Source organism: Oncorhynchus mykiss, chromosome 6 (genome assembly GCF_057628025.1).
Source record: "Oncorhynchus mykiss isolate SJ-2025 chromosome 6, ASM5762802v1, whole genome shotgun sequence".
NCBI classification, from domain to species: Eukaryota; Metazoa; Chordata; class Actinopteri; order Salmoniformes; family Salmonidae; genus Oncorhynchus; species Oncorhynchus mykiss.
The window spans coordinates 65,442,501-65,459,746 of NC_143027.1; the positions used below are offsets into that span (position 1 = coordinate 65,442,501).

At 44.2% G+C, this 17,246-nt stretch overlaps 1 protein-coding gene across 3 annotated transcripts in view; it reads right to left on the reverse strand.

Annotated features, from left to right (window-relative positions):
- LOC110526365 (myotubularin-related protein 13) overlaps window positions 1–17,246 on the reverse strand; it is a 158,413-nt gene that overhangs the window by 12,661 nt on the left and 128,506 nt on the right. The window contains exons 22-30 of one of the 3 annotated variants that reach the window (XM_036980720.2): window positions 13,086–13,281; window positions 12,758–12,885; window positions 11,286–11,461; window positions 9,425–9,558; window positions 9,057–9,258; window positions 8,686–8,882; window positions 4,349–4,489; window positions 3,353–3,436; window positions 2,519–2,593 (exon numbers count right to left, since the gene is read on the reverse strand). In XM_036980720.2, coding sequence (XP_036836615.2) covers window positions 2,519–2,593; window positions 3,353–3,436; window positions 4,349–4,489; window positions 8,686–8,882; window positions 9,057–9,258; window positions 9,425–9,558; window positions 11,286–11,461; window positions 12,758–12,885; window positions 13,086–13,281 — 1,333 coding nt within the window. The remainder of the gene's footprint in view (window positions 1–2,518; window positions 2,594–3,352; window positions 3,437–4,348; window positions 4,490–8,685; window positions 8,883–9,056; window positions 9,259–9,424; window positions 9,559–11,285; window positions 11,462–12,757; window positions 12,886–13,085; window positions 13,282–17,246) is intronic. The other 2 variants (XM_036980721.2, XM_036980722.2) reach the window with 2 other exon arrangements.

Sequence of the window (17,246 nt, forward strand, 5' to 3'; positions counted from 1 at the left end):
ACAGGAGGCATGAGCGTGGGTTACATACAGTGGTTGCTCCACTAAAAGGTTTGTGATTATGTTGCGGTACTTAAGAGGTAATTTGTGGTTTAGTACGGTACCCTGCTTCAGACCAGGGCAAGGGGGAGTTAGGAGAGCACTGATTATGTTTTTGGGTCCTACTGTGTCTCTAACTGACAATGAAAGGGTGACAAATAGAAACTGATAATTGTGCACGACTTCAGAATTACTTACTAAAACTTGTCACACTAAGGTTTTTATTATTTTATTAGGATTATTTTGCTCTTACTGTAGTACTGTAGCTCACTCCCGACCGTTCACACTGTACAGTGCCTGAGTGGCGCAACGGTCTAAGACACTGCATAGCAGTGCAAGCTGTGTTGCTACAGATGCTGATTCAATACCTGTGCCGGCCTCGACTGGGAGACCCATGAGAGACACATGACTGTAGGTTTTTGGTTTCTCTCTCTCTAAAAACAGAAATAATTCTAAATAACAAACTGTCTTTATTTACAAATTAGTAACAATGTCTCACCCCATGTTCAAGAATGACCTTTTTCCTCACTTATTTTGTTATTTTAAACTGAAATCTAAAAAAATTAAACAAAGATTATTATTGTTATTAATTTAGAATTCTAAAAAAGCCCCATGGATATTCTCACATATATTATTAACCATGTTATTAGCATGACAATATATATTGGTCAATGGGGTTGCCTTGTAGTTCTCCAGCTGTATCCACTGAAAGCACGCGGGATGGGCCGCAGAGCTGCACACAGAAGATAGACCTAGCTCATGGGGAAGGGAGGAGGAAGGGGGAGGGTGGACCCCCACCCCGCCACACTGGGTAGCACTAATAATCGTTACGGATCCATAAGGAATTAAGATGGGAATAAATATCACTGAATTACAGAAATATTGGAACAAAGTTATCTAATGAAGGTAACAAATTGTTGCTTACTGGTAAATACTCACAGTATTAAAACACACAGTCACGTTGTACAGCGCCATTATGGCTATTAGCAGGTAGCTGGACAATAGACTTGCCTAGGAGGGTACGGGGAGGATTCCATTGTCAAATGTATTTCTAAGTTAGGTTGGCTGTATCAAAACCGGCAGTGATTGGTTGCAATTTCATTTTAATCCACCAGAAAAGGCAAAACATAACACCACAAAAAGTATTATGTATCACATCCGACCGTGATTGGGAGTCCCATAGGGCGCCACACAACTGGCCCAGCGTTTCTCTCCCTCTAAAAACAGAAATAAATGTTTTGGCCTTTACAAATATTATTTAAGCCTTTATTCAATCACCCACTTTCGTGTTTTTGAAAACGAAATAACATTATATATTATCAAGTTGATGGCACAGTCATATAGGGGCGCCTACATTTAGTTCAGTGACTCACTCATTCATAGCTTTGGATCAAAATAAATAAGTACCAACATTCTTTCTGATATTTATTTATTAAAAACTGTTTTGGTTATCCTGACCTGGACACCATGTACAGTATTATAATAGCCCACTATGGGCTATTAGCAGGACAATATACCTTTACCAACACCTCTCTGTATTTTGATACTTTGTGGATGGGGCTTCCTCAGTGGCGCAGCTGCCTAAGTCACTGCATCACAATGCAAAATGTGTTGCTACAGATACCGTGCCGGCCGCCACCGGGAGACCCATGAAGTGGCTTTTGGTTTTAATTTAAAATCCTCCAATCCTCTACATGTAATTATTGGAGGAGAGTCACATCATATTTTTCAATATACTGTAGGCCTACCATAGGCGACATGAGTCTCACTAGTGTTGAGTAATGTGATGTTAAAAGGGATGTAGGGCTTATTTATTTATAGAGCATATTGAAGTTAGAAGCAATAGGATTTCAAGCAATAGCCTCCAACTATTTTAGCATCGTTTTGCGCTGCTCTGAGACAAGCATGATAAATCAATGAGATTTTTATTTTCACAGAATCTCTGTTTGGGAATTGGTTAGACTACAATTAGAAATGTTATGTTCTTAGTGTAACCTTTATTTAACTAGGCAAGTCAGTTAAGAACAAATTCTTATTTACAAAGATAGCCTACTCCTTCCTCCCCGTCGTGGAAATTGAACCCCAGTCTCCCGCATATCCGCACGACACGGGGATTCTTTAGCTAAATAGCGAAGTACTGTAGCCTACTCCCGACCATCACGTTGTACAGCGCCATATTTTCTGTTCCATCCTAAAGGAAACCCAGGTTTTAAATGATCTAGTACAGCCACCATTGAAGGCTATCAAATGCTTCTCAAAGCATCTGATGGTCAAACTAGCATTAACGGTACCAGTGGTTGGCACTTAAATAACGTGCCATCAAATTCTGCGGCACCACGGAACCTGTGCTGCAGTATGCTGCAACTTTTAAAGGACGAACTACTGTAGGATCAATGACCAGGAAATAAAACGAAGATGTTAATAAAAAGGGGTGGAGTAAGAGGGGGGAGAGATCTGAATAGAGTGGACATTTTCACTATACCTTGATTTTGGATGATCCCCTTAGTGGCAGGTTTTTGGTTTGAGTGAGTGAATAGCTTATCCCTGTACCCAAGCACTGGCAGGTAATGGGTACGGGGTGACGAGGAAAAGGGCACAGAAAGATCACAACATCAGATGGACATAACATACCAGCACACACTCAATCCCCCAACCGTAGGGGCAACATAGCGTGGCACGCAGTCATAAGGTCACCTGGGTGGTTACAACAAGGGGTCGGGACATGGGGAGCTAGGCTCCAAACTTAAGAGACCAACAGGGTTGGATGGTAGAAAGATATGAATACCAAAGTAAATATTAATCTGCAATTCAGTCTTGAGATGAACAGAATAAGGGTTGACGTACATGACATAGTAGACCATGGTGTTGTGTTGAAACAAAGACGATGATCAAAATTCCTCAGAAGCCCCATGTTATTTGAAATCTTTGAAGATTATTTAGAAGACAAATCAAAATCCACTTAATGCTGCTGGCAATTACCGTGAAAGTCATCTTTGGATGTAGCAATCTTGTGTTTGAATATTACATGAACAGTGGCAACTAACCTAACAATACACTTGTGCACTTCAACTTCCAGAGAAGATAAACCATTACGCAGACAGCTGCATGCCATTAACAGACATCTTATAATTTCCAGAAAATCTAGGACACATCTTCACTGGACATACCAGACTACTAGGTCACATTTATCTGGCATGGTACAATTAGGTAACAAAGCTGAGTCATAGACCAAAAGAGGCCCAGTATGTTTCCAGAACTGCATTTGCGGTGTGATATATTGGACTTTGAGGAAGTGACACGTGGGTACAGCACTCACCTCCTCTGGCAAAGCTGTTGGAGAAGGGCATGTCCAAATGGACGGGGGCCATCTTTGGTATTCTAGACGTCCTCCTTTCACTGCCTGAAGAGGACACACAGACATGAAATGGGGATAACACCACCATTCAGCTGTAACCAGGACAAACACAGTCACACAGACCCAGAGAGGACAGGGAATGAAAACCATGCCTGGATGACTAACCATCTATATTTGTCAGACACAGGATCTGAGAACATAACTACCCCACAGTGCGTCTCAGATAAGTCACAAAATGGACACAGACCTGGGAGATTAGGACACATTTTTAAATGATAACACAAGGAGGGAGTTGCATTACCTACATTTAGGGGGAAAAACACTGATTGCTGTGTTTCAAATTAGGCCTAAGCCTTGGGCTCACACCCGACAATCGTGTCCCATTGATTAAGTTCCAATTAGCTTATCTGAACATAATCAGAAAGTCTGAAGCTATCAAGCCTTGCGAATTCTATTTCTCCCTTTAAGACTATTTGATCCCTGCAGACGTAGATCTTAAAGCTGGAAGATGGATGCAATTGACATTGATTCAAGGTGCATTTTGATCCAGTTCCAAGAGACTAAAAATCTATTGTGGTTACATGGGAAACAGAATCCCGCTGACTTTGCGTAGGGTATGTGCTGGTCACACAGCTCTATGGACTGGCACTTGGCGGTGGGGTGAAGTCTGGGAAGATGGATGGAGGGTGACCCCTGGGTGTCCTGTTCCTCTTACATAACCACAACATTGTGCCGCAGTTCCTTCCAAACACAACGGACACAACATAAATAGCAGGCAGTGGCCCAGAGGAAACCTTACTAAGATAATCAGCAGAATAACACTGAAGGAACGAGGACAAACACACGAAAACAATAGTGACAGAGTGGGAAGAACACTACCAGTCTAGAGCAGAGCCCAGAGCAGAGCCCAGAGCCCAGAGCCCAGAGCCCAGAGCCCAGAGCCCAGAGCAGGGGTACCTGGTGAGAGGCCGATGAGAGAGCGGTTGGACAGACTGTTACTGCCGTTCAGTTTGAAGTAGACAGGGATGGAGTTGAGGATGGCCTGAAGATACTTCTCCTGCTCCAGACTACTGGACAACTCAGAAGAGTTGGCAGGGGCTAGAGGGAGAGGACACCAGTCATTAGACATACAGTATTCAACATCAATGGCCTAAATGTTATAACATGACTGTCTAATGCAATTCCTTTAAATTCCGTATGGTGTACGTAAGTAATGTACAGTACCAGTCAAAAGTTTGGAAACACCTACTCATTCAAGGGTTTTAGATTTTTCTACGTTGTAGAATAATAGTGAAGACATCAAACTATGAAATAACACATAAGGCATCATGTAGCAACCAATAAAGTGTTAAACAAATATTTTACTAGTCACATGCGCCGAATACAACAGGTGTAGATCTTACAATGAAATGCTTACATACGAGCCCCTAACCAACAGCGCAATTAAAAAAAATACGGATAAGAATAAGAAATAAAAGGAACAAGTAATTAAAGAGCAGCAGTAAAAAAAATATATATACAGGGGGGTGCCGGTACAGAGTCAATGTGCGGGGGCACCGTTTAGTTGAGGTAGTGTGTACATGTAGGTAGAGTTAATTAAAGTGACTGTGCATAGATGACAACAGAGAGTGGCAGAGGTGTGGAGAGGAGAGGCAATGCAAATAGTCTGGGTAGCCATTTGACTAGCTGTTCAAGAGTCTTATGGCTTGGGGGTAGACGCTGTTTAGAAGCCTCTTGGACCGAGACTTGGCGCTCCGGGTACCGCTTGCCGTGCGGTAGAGGAGTGAACATTTATGACTAGGGTGGCTGGAATCTTTGACAATTTTTAGGGCCTTCCTGTGACACCGCCTGGTATAGAGGTCCTGGATGGCAAGAAGCTTAACCCACAGCGATATACTGGGCCGTTCGCACTACCCTCAAGTGCCTTGCGGTCGGAGGCCGAGAAGTTGCCATACGAGGCAGTGATGCAACCAGTAAGGATGCTCTAGATAGTGCAGCTGTATAATCTTTTGAGGATCTGAGGACCCATGACAAATCTTTTCAGTCTCCTTAGGGAGAATAGGTTTTCTCGTGCCCGCGTCATGATGTGCTTGGACCATGTTAGTTTGTTGGTGATGTGGACACCAAGGAACTTGAAGCTCTCAACCTGCTCCACTGCAGCCTGGTGGATGAGAATGGGGGCGTGCTTGGTCCTCCTTTTAATGTAGTCCACAACCATCTCCTTTGTCTTGATCACGTTGAGGGAGAGGTTGCTGTCCTGGCACCACACAGCCAGGTCTCTGACCTCCTCCCTATAGGCCTAAATGTTGTCTCGTTGTTGTCGGTTCGTCAGGAAGTCCAGGATCCAGTTGCAGAGGGAGGTGTTTAGTCCCAGGGTACTTAGCGTATTGATGAGCTTTGAGGGCACTATGGTGTTGAACGCAGAGCTGAAGTCAATGAATAGCATTCTCACATAGGTGTTCCTTTTGTCCAGGCGGGAAATAGTGGAGTGCAATAGAGACTGCATCATCTGTGGATCTGTTGGGACGGTATGCAAATTGGAGCGGGTCTAGGGTTTCTGGGCTGATGGTGTTGATGTGAGCCATGACTAGCCTTTCAAAGCACTTCATGGCTACAGATGTGAGACCTACGGGTTGGTAGTCATTTAGGCAGGTTACATTAGTGTTCTTGGGCACAGGCACTATGGTGGTCTGCTTAAAACATGTTGGCATTACAGACTTGGGCAGGGAGAGGTTGACAATGTCAGTGAAGACACTTGCTAGTTGGTCAGCGCATGCTCGCAGTACACGTCCTGGTAATCCGTCTGGTCCTGCAGCCTTGTGAATGTTGACTTGTCTAAAAGGTCATACACACATTGGCTGCGGAGAGCCTGATCACACAATCGTCCGGAACAGCTGCTACTCTCATGCATGTTTCAGTGTTATTTGCCTCGAAGCGAGCATATTAGTAGTTTCGCTCGTCTGGTAGACTCATGTCACTGGGCAGCTCTCGGCTGTGCTTCCTTTTGTATTCTGTAATGGTTTGCAGGCCCTGCCACATCAGACGAGCGTCAGAGCCGGTGTAGTACGACTCAATCTTAGTCCTGTATTGACGCTTTGCCTGTTTGATGGTTCGTCGGAGGGCATAGCGGGATATCTTATAAGCTTCAGGGTTAGAGTCCCGCTCCTTGAAAGCAGCAGCTCTAGCCTTTAGCTCAGTGCGGATGCTGCCTGTAATCCATGGCTTCTGGTTGGGGTGTGTATGTACGGTCACTGTGGGGACGACGTCATCGATGCACTTATTGATGAAGCCAATGACCGATGTGGTGTACTCCTCAATGCCATTGGAGGAATCCTGGAACATATTCCAGTCTGTCCTAGCTAAACAGTCCTGTAGCTTAGCAGCTGCTTCACCTGACCTCTTTTTTATTGATCTCGTCACTGGTGCTTCCTGCTTTAATTCTTGCTTGTAATCAGGAATCAGGAGGATGGAATGATGGTCAGATTTGCCAAATGGAGGGTGAGTGAGAGCTTTGTATGCGTCTCTGTGTATGGAGTACAGGTGGTCCAGAATTATTTTCTCTCTGGTTGCACATTTAACATGCTGATAGAAATTTGGTAAAACTGATTTAAGTTTCCCTGCATTCAAGTCTACCAGGAGCGCCGCCTCTGGGTGAGCGGTTTCTTGTTTGCTTATGGCGGAATACAGCTCATTCAATGCTATCTTAGTGCCAGCTTCTGACTGTGGTGGTATGTAAACAGCTACAAAGAATACAGATAAAAACTCTCGGTAGGTAGTGTGGTCTACAGCTTATCATGAGAAACTAACTCAGGTGAGCAATAGCTCGAGACTTCCTTAGATATCGTGCACCAGCTGTTGTTTACAAACATACATAGACCGCCGCTCCTCGTCTTACCAGACGCCGCTGTTCTATCCTGCCGGTACATCGTATAACCAGCCAGCAGTATGTTGATGTTGTCATTGTTCAGCAACTACTCCGTAAAACATAAGATGTTACAGTTTTTAATGTCCCGTTGGTAGTTTAATCTTAAGCGTAACTCTTCGATTTTATTATCCAAAGATTGCACATTAGCTAGCAGAATTGAGGGAAGTGGGGGTTTATTCGATCACCTTCAACTTCTCAGCAGGCAGCACGCTCTCTGGCCTCTCTTATTTTCAGTCATAAGAGACGAAGCGGCAACATTATGTACAAAAAGAGGGAAAAAATAAGTTACAAACAATGCAGATAAACAAAAAAACACAATCGGTTGGGGGAAAGTAAAACGTCTGCCTTCTGCTCCGGTGCCATTTTATATAACCAGCTTCATGAGGAATGCTTTTCCAACAGTCTTGAAGGAGTTCCCACATATGCTGAGCACTTGTTGGCTGCTTTTCCTTCACTCTGCGGCCCAACTCATCCCAAACCATCTCAATTGGGTTGAGGTCGGGTGATTGTGGAGGACATGTCATCCGATCCATCACACTCCTTCTTGGTCAAATAGCCCTTACACAGAATGGAGGTCTGTTGGGTTATTGTCCTGTTGAAAAAAAATGACAGCCCCACTAAGCGCAAAACAGATGGGATGGCGTATCGCTGCAGAATGCTGTGGTAGCCATGCTGAATTCTAAATAAATCACCCACAGTATCACTATCAAAGCACCCCCACACCATCACACCTCCTCCATGCTTCACAGTGGGAACCACACATCTGTTCACCTACTCTGCGTCTCACAAAGACTTGGCGGTTGGAATACAAAATCTCAAATTTGGACCTTCCACCAGTCTAATGTCCAATGCTCATGTTTCTTCTTATGGGTGTCCTTAAAAGTTGTTGAAATGTTCCGCATTGACTGACCTTCATGTCTTAAAGTAATGATGGACTGTCGTTTCTCTTTGCTTATTTGAGCTGTTCTTACCATAATATGGACTTAGGGCTATCTTCTGTATACCACCCCTAACTTGTCACAACACATCTGATTGGCTCAAACACATTAAGGAAAGAAATTCCACAAATTAATTTTTAACAAGGCTCACCTGTTAATTGAAATGTATTCCAGGTGACTACGTCATGAAGCTGGTTTAGACAATGCCAAGAGTGTGCAAAGCTGTCATCAATGCAAAGGGTGGCTACTTTGAAGAATCTCAAATATATTTGGATACTTTTTTGGTTACTACATGATTCCATATGTGTCATTTAACAGACTTGATGTCTTCACTATAATTCTACAATGTAGAAAATAGTAAAATAAAGAAAAACCCTGAAATGAGTATGTGTTCAAACTTTTGACTGGTACTGTATGTGTGTGTACCGTACCTGTTGAAGATTGGTTCTGGGACTTAAAGAGTCCCACCACACTTTTGCCGTGGAAGCCTCCGGATCGTAGCAGCACAGCTTTGGTGCGGGGGTGTTTCCAACACACCACTGGCAGGCGGTTATGTCTGTAACAACGGGCCACCTTCTGCAGGCTGCTGTCCTGCACTGACTGGGGAACCACCAGGAGCCCTGGGTAACTGTGGGTTACACACACCATCAGCCCATTCAGCATGGAGACCACTACTGGGACACCTATGATGGCAGTTTGATCTGATACAACCAATAAATTAACATCGAATACACCTCTTCTACATTGCTCAGAGCGCCAACGTCTTATCTGACATGACGAAGTGTATGTGCGTTGTGTGTACCTGCGACAGAGGGAGTAGAGTCTGTTTACTGCAGTGACTCTGAACTGCTCTCCTGTCTTAGAGCGGGAGGAGCTGGCTGTGACGGTGCCCAGGCCCAGCCGCTGGTAGTCACGGAAACACGCACGCTCCACCAGCTGCTCCATGGTGGATTTCTCTGATGCCCTCAACGTGCTACTGGGGGGTGGCTCACCCTCATCCGACACTGGAAGAGACACACAGAGCCCCCCACACAGAGAGAGAGAGAGAGAGAGAGAGAGAGAGAGAGAGAGAGAGAGAGACACAAGGTCAGGTGAACGTTCAGGAAACACCAGCTTGTCAAAACTCCCCCTCTTCTTCCTTATAGGAGTTTAACATCAGTCTGCTCCTACCTGAGATGTCATCATCCTCGTGCCAGGTCATCCGACTCCCTCGGTCGTTCTTTTTCAGCGTGGTCTGACTCTGACGGCCCATGGTGATCATCCCAGCTCTCTTGGCTCCTTTCACAATGGTCTTGGACAGCGTCCTGTGAGGAGGAGGAAAAAGAGGAGACCATAACATAATTTATCATGTCTGATTCCAGCGTCAGATAAGGAAGATTACTCAACACAGTCTGTTGTGGGAGGTATTACAGGAACCTTTCAAACACATAATGGGATTTGCCATCCAAAACAACTCTTGGTGTTAGGGGGCAGTATTTTCATTTCTGGAAAAAAAACGTTCCCGTTTTAAACGGGATATTTTGTCAGGAAAAGATGCTAGAATATGCATATAATTGACACCTTTGGATAGAAACCACTAACGTTTCCAAAACTGTAAAGATATATATAACATAACTGATGTTGCAGGCGAAAGCCTGAGAAAAATCCAATCCGGAAGTGCCCCAGGTTTTGAAAGCGCTGCGTTCCAATGAGTCCCTATTCAGCTGTGAATGTACCATAAACTAGCTTAGGCTTTCTACGTATTCCCCCAAGGTGTCTACAGCATTGTGACGTAGTTTTACGCATCTCTGTTGAAGAATAGCCGTAGGCAGCCACATTGCGTAAGTGGTCACATGGTGGCTCCGAGAGAGATTCTCGTGTAAAATACAGAGGTAGCCATTACTCCAATCGGTCAGAGTGAAAAACGAATTGTCCCGACTGATATATTATCGAATAGATATTAGAAAAACACCTTGAGGATGGATTCTAAACAATGTTTGCCATGTTTCTGTCGATATTATGGCGCTAATTTGGAATATTTTTCGGCGTTGTGGTGACCGCAATTTCCGGGCAATTTCTCAGCCAAACGTGAAGAACAAATGGAGCTAATTCGCCTACAAAAATAATATTTTGGGAAAAAATTAACTTTGGCTGTCTACCTGGGAGTCTCGTGAGTGAAAACATCTGAAGTTCATCAAAGGTAAACTATTTAATTTGATTGCTTTTCTGATTTCCGTGACAAGTTTGCCTGCTGCTAGCTGGACAAAATGCTATGCTAGGCTATGATAAACTTACACAAATGCTTGTCTAGCGTTGGCTGTTAAGCATCTTTTGAAAATCTGAGATGACAGGGTGATTAACAAAAGGCTAAGCTGTGTTCCAATATATTTCACTTGTGATTTTCATGAATAGGAATATTTTTGTCCGCTGCGTTATGCTAATTAGTGTCAGATGATGATAACGGTCCCGTTCACGGGCTGGGCGTCACTACAGGTTAACAGAACATTGACGAGTTGACTGGAGTGCGTCACTGTGCGCCACTCAGACAGAGGTGGGACTGACCTGAAACCTGTGTTCCTCTCCTTCTGTTTGGGAAGGATGAGTTGGGGAGCGGTCTGGCCTTAGTCACTGTGCACCACTCAGACAGAGATGGGACTGACCTGAAACCTGTGTTCCTCTCCTTCTGTTTGGGAAGGATGAGTTGGGGAGCGGTCTGGCCTGCGTCACTGTGCACCACTCAGACAGAGGTGGGACTGACCTGAAACCCGTGTTCCTCTCCTTTTGTTTGGGAAGGATGAGTTGGGGAGCGGTCTGGCCTGCGTCACTGTGCACCACTCAGACAGAGGTGGGACTGACCTGAAACCCGTGTTCCTCTCCTTTTGTTTGGGAAGGATGAGTTGGGGAGCGGTCTGGCCTGCGTCACTGTGCACCACTCAGACAGAGGTGGGACTGACCTGAAACCCGTGTTCCTCTCCTTCTGTTTGGGAAGGATGAGTTGGGGAGCGGTCTGGCCTGCGTCACTGTGCACCACTCAGACAGAGGTGGGACTGACCTGAAACCCGTGTTCCTCTCCTTCTGTTTGGGAAGGATGAGTTGGGGAGCGGTCTGGCCTGCGGCGAAGGCAAATGTGCTGAAGATGGACTGAGGGTAGCGGATCCTCTGGACATGTTTCCTGAAGACCTCCACCATCTCTGAGCTCACCTCCTCGTCAAACGCCACCTTGATCAACTGGAGGGGACACAGGACGCATCAGGGAACCTGTGAGCTCATTGCCTCCAGATTAAACATATGGTCTTCCATGGAATGGCTGGAAAATAATAATGCACTCATAAATCAAAATGTCTCGGCAGATATGCACATCTGTGAAGCCCCAAAAATATGACATATTTCTATTCGCATGTTGTTGTTTTTTTCCTCGCAGGGAAGCAAATACTACTAATTGCAAATCGGAAACAGAATGTACGGAATGTTCACATATTTCACACAGACTGTCTTTCCAGAGTGAGGTCCGCTTCTCACTGACCGCCCTGACCCAGTAGTCCCTCCTCTCCCCATCCATCCCTCCCCAAACATCCCACCAGTTCCTGCCTGCTTTCCTGTGGATCCCCAGCAGCCTGCAGCTCTCAATAAAGGCTTGATAATGCACCCCAGACTTAGACACAGCCCTCTGGCCAGGCTTAGTAACACACACTCACACACTCTTGCTCGCTAACACACACACACGCACGCACACACAGGCCCAGCCAGGCCAAGTGACCCCCTCCCCACATAAAGGCCTGTTTTATTGTCCGTGTTACTAAAAAGATAGGAATGAACCATAAAAACTTTACAGCACTACATGAATTGTGAAAGACCAAAAACATGTGCACGGTTGCCTTTTTTCCCTTCAAATCAAACTCAACATAGGTTACTCATATAACTTCCAAGAAATGTATTGATATCAGGCTGGATATAGGGCAGAGTCTGTAGCATTTGCATTCCTTTAATCTCTCCAAATGTCACAACTGATCAGTAATTCTGGGTTCTCTGTGAATCTGTTGTACATGTTCAGGCAATCTTACACATGGTTTGGGGCAAAAGGAGAGAACACTCACATGCTTGGACAAACTATGTTAACATCTATTTAGCATCTAAGAAATGGGACTGTGTGTACTTAATGAGAGACGAGGGAACAGTAAACATTTAGTCGCCTGAATGCTGCAGCGCCATGTGTGACCAACACATTTCAGCTAATTACTACAGTTCCCGCCTTGGGCTAATCAGTGTAATTTTGTAAATGCCGGATCTCTATGGCTAGACGCTTCATTCACCAAAGTTATGTCAAAATCGGCCCGGTGCTGTTTGAGATATCGCGTGTGACTAACGTACGGACAAACGGAGACAGATTCACAGATCCACGAACAGAGACAGATCCCTCCACTATGAAGTCAATAATGGAAAAGCCCAAAGCATCATAATCACCTCTTTAATAATGTATCTTCATCATCATCCACATCAACAGGAGTAGCTGTGTATGTGGATTACCTGGAAGGATGCCGAGCGGAGCTGCAGTCCCTCCTGCATGTTTTGCTGCAGTTGGTTCTGGACGCTGATCTTCTTCTCTTTGGTCAAGGTGGACACTGGGAAGCTCCTGATCACTGCCTGCTCCCCCACTACTCAGACACACAGGACACCTCAACATACCCTTCTATGCTATTGTATCTCATCCACACAACACATTCAAAAAACAGGCTTAATCTCAAATGATACCCTTTATAGTGCACAACATTGGGAAACGCAAACTGCACTATCAGCTTCTTATGGGTAATCTCAAGAGGGACAGATATAATTAGATGCTAGCTGGATGATTTACCTAGTGGGTCGTGTGGGGAGCCCTTGAAGATGATGCGATAGGTGGTGAGGAAGAGGGCTCCCTCTGCTGGCAGGATGTGCGGTCCCCCGAGCATCCCCCCCGTTGCCTCCTCTCTGCCATCAGGGTCCAGGACCACTCTAAGACCCTCCGACACAAACTCTTCACCAGGGAGCAGAGCTGGGCGCAGGATCTTAGGCTGGGTGGGGCAGAGGATGCACATGTCAAACACACTCCACCAGAACACTGCATATACAGATACCTGCACACACACCATGTACTTAAGCATGTCAACTAGGGCTGACCCCATTTAGTCGACTGGTTGATTGTCTGATCGATAGGCTGTTGGTCGACGAGATTTCTTCAGTCGAGCAGTCGCAATTTTCTTTTATTTTCTTCATGGTGCACAAGACACCTGTCGGATTCACGCCTGTCTCAGTGGACTAATTCATTGCAGAGACCACGGGGATGGCACCGTCTAAGACGTGATACTGAAATTGTGCATGGTTATAGTATGTAAAAAATAATAGTGCAACACTAATAAATCAAATATTTTAATACGAATTTGCTTTCTCCCTCATTGTATACGGTCGCTGTCCGCGGTTCTGAAACAATCTTCAGTGCAGCGTAAAATTGGTCGCCTTTCCCTATGTGCATAATAGCACATTTAACCAGCATATTGGGATTGAAAACAATGGTGGCGGAGGCAGCAGCAGCAGAAATGAGGAAACAGCCCTTGCCTTAGCCTAATTGTCTAAGAAAATTGAGGATGGGAAACCAACTGAATTAGGTCTATAATCAATAGCCTAACTTAAATGTGCCTCTTTATAAAATCATCCATATTTATCTACAGAAATAACACAGATCTTGCTCCTGTTGCCTGTGCGTGTTTGTTTAATAGCCTACTGATTCCAAAGAGGACCAAGCCTCATGCAACATCATTTTTTTTAGATAAAGCAATTTCACAGGTTCGGCTGTTTTTAATCTTTGCTATACTTTAATAAAGGCTTTACCATTTTTTTTGTTAGAACAGACTGGTATAACTTAATGTATTTTGTGTTGTTCACACTGTTCCAAACAGGCAGAAAAATTATACTGTAATTTAACAGCACCTGTTTGTCACACACAATATGCACGTAGCTCCAGCTTCTACACCCTCCTTTTTATTGATCTCCTTATTGTTATTATTACAATTATTATTATGACAATCATTATAATAATAAGTAATATCGTTGTCATTAGTGGTCTCTGTATAGTAGGCTTGTATAGGCCTATATATGAATATACAGTATAGGCTGCTGAATCAATCAATCATTCATTTGTTCATGCCATCACAGCATACGATACATTCGTGCTTTGAAATGCAATCAATCATTTTAGCATTAAAATTAAATAAAGGGAGATTTCAATAATTAGCACAAACAATAAATAAATAAACCGCCATTCATGAATGAATGCAACTGTTTTCAGTCTGCTGTAATAAAGGTTTTATACATGCAAACATGCATACATAAATACATACATACATACATACATATATAGCTGCCCACTGCACTGAGGCTAGGAAACACTGTCACCACCGATAAATCCACGATAATTAAGAATTTCAATAAGCATTTTTCTATGGCTGGCCATGCTTTCCACCTGGCTACCCCTACCCTGTTCAACAGCCCTGCACTCCCCACAGCAACTCGCCCAAGCCTCCTCCATTTCTCTTTCACCCAAATCCAGAGAGCGGATGTTCTTAAAGAACTGCAAAACCTGGACGCCCTACAAATCAGCCGGGCTAGACAATCTCGACCCTCTCTTTTTAAAAGGATCTGCCGAAATTGTTGCAACCCCTATTAGTAGCCTGTTCAACCTCTCTTTTGTATTGTCTGAGATTCTCCAAAGATTGGAAAGCTGCCGCGGTCATCCCCCTCTTCAAAGGGGAGACACTCTAGACCCAAATTGCTACAGACCTATATCTATCCTAGTCTGCCTTTCTAAGGTCTTCGAAAGCCAAGTCAACAAACAGATTACCGACCATTTCGAATCCCACCGTACCTTCTCCGCTATGCAATCTGGTTTCAGAGCTGGTCATGGGTGCATCTCAGCCACGCTCAAGGCCCTAAACGATATCATAACCGACATCGATAAGAGACATAACTGTGCAGCCATATTCATCGACCTGGACAAGGCTTTCGACTCTGTCAATCACCACATTCTTATTGGCAGAAGCAACACCCATGGTTTCTCAAATGATTGCCTCGCCTGGTTCACCACTACTTCTCTGATAGAGTTCAGTGTGCCAAATCGGAGGGCCTGTTGTCCAGACCTCTTGCAGTCTCTATGGGGGTGCCACAGGGTTCAATTTTCGGGCCGACTCTCTTCTCTGTATACATCAATGATATCGCTGCTGGTGATTCTCTGATCCACCTCTACGCAGAAGACACCATTCTGTATACTTCTGGCCCTTCGTTGGACACTGTTAACTTCCAGACGAGCTTCAATGCCATACAACTCTCCTTCCGTGGCCTCCAACTGCTCTTAAATGCAAGTAAAACTAAACGCATGCTCTTTAACCGATCACTGCCCGCACCTCCCCGCCCATCCAGCATCACTACTCGGTTCTGACTTAAAATATGTGGACAACTATAAATACCTAGGTGTCTGGCTAGACTGTAAACTCTCGTTCCAGACTCACATTAAGCATCTTCAATCCAAAATTAAATCTAGAATCAGCTACCTATTTCGCAACAAAGCATCCTTCGCTCATTCTGCCAAACATACCCTTGTAAAACTGACCATCCTACCGATCCTCGACTTCGGTGATGTTATCTATAAAATAGCCTCCAACACTCTACTCAACAAATTGGATGCAGTCTATCACAGTGCCATCCGGTTTGTCACCAAAGCCCCATATATTACCCACCACTGCGATCTGTACGCTCTCGTTGGTTGGTTCATACTCGTCACCAAACCCACAGGCTCCAGGTCATCTACAAGTCTCTGCTAGGTAAAGCCCTGCCTTATCTCAGCTCACTGGTCACCATAGCAGCACCACCCATAGTACATGCTCCAGCAGGTATATCTCACTGGTCACCCCCAAAGCCAATTCCTCCTTTGGCCGCCATTCCTTCCAGTTCTCTGCTGCCAATGACTAGTATGAACTGCAAAAATCACTGAAGCTGGAGACCCATATCTCCCTCACTAGCTTTAAGCACCAGCTGTCAGAGCAACTCACAGATAACTGCACCTGTACATAGCCCATGTGTAGCCCATCCAACTACCTCATCACCATACTGTATTTATTTATCTTGCTCCTTTGCACCCCAGCATCTCTATTTGCACATTCATCTTCTGCACATCTACCATTCCAGTGTTTTATTGCTATATTGTAATTACTTCGCCACCATGGCCTATTTATTGCCTTACCTCCCTTATCTTACCTCATCTGCACTCACTGTATATAGATTTTTCTTTTTTCTACTGTATTATTGACTGCATGTTTGTTTATTCCATGTGTGACTCTGTTGTTGTTGTTTGTGTCACACTGCTTTGCTTTATCTTGGCCAGGTCGCAGTTGTAAATGAGAACTTGTTTTCAACTAGCCTACCTGGTTAAATAAAGGTGAAAAAACATAATAATAATAATAACAGGTATGCCAAGCTTGTAGCGTCATACATAAGACTCGAGGCTGTAATCGCTGTCAAAGGTGTTTCAACAAAGTACAGAGTAAAGGGTCTGAATACTTATGTAAATGTGATGGCAGTTTTTTATTTTTTTAATATAAATTAGCAAACATGAAAAAATAAGAAGTTTTTGCTTTGTCATTATGGGGTATTGTGTGTAGATTGAGGAAAAAAATACAATTTAATCAATTTGAGAACGTAACAAAATGTGGAAAAAGAGGTCTGAATATCTTCCCAAGGCACTGTAGTTGATTTTATTCAAACACATAGGGTGTGTCTATATATGGAAAAATACACGTTTAAAAATGTAGACCAATAGATTAGTTGAAACAGAGGACTTTCGGTCGACCAACATTTTTGTTGTTGTCGGGGACAGCCCTAACGTCAACATATCAGTGCATTAGATAAGGATAGATATCAAACACACGTCACCACCTAAACAACAGCCGAGCATATCGAAAACAGAAATCTATCACACACACACACACAC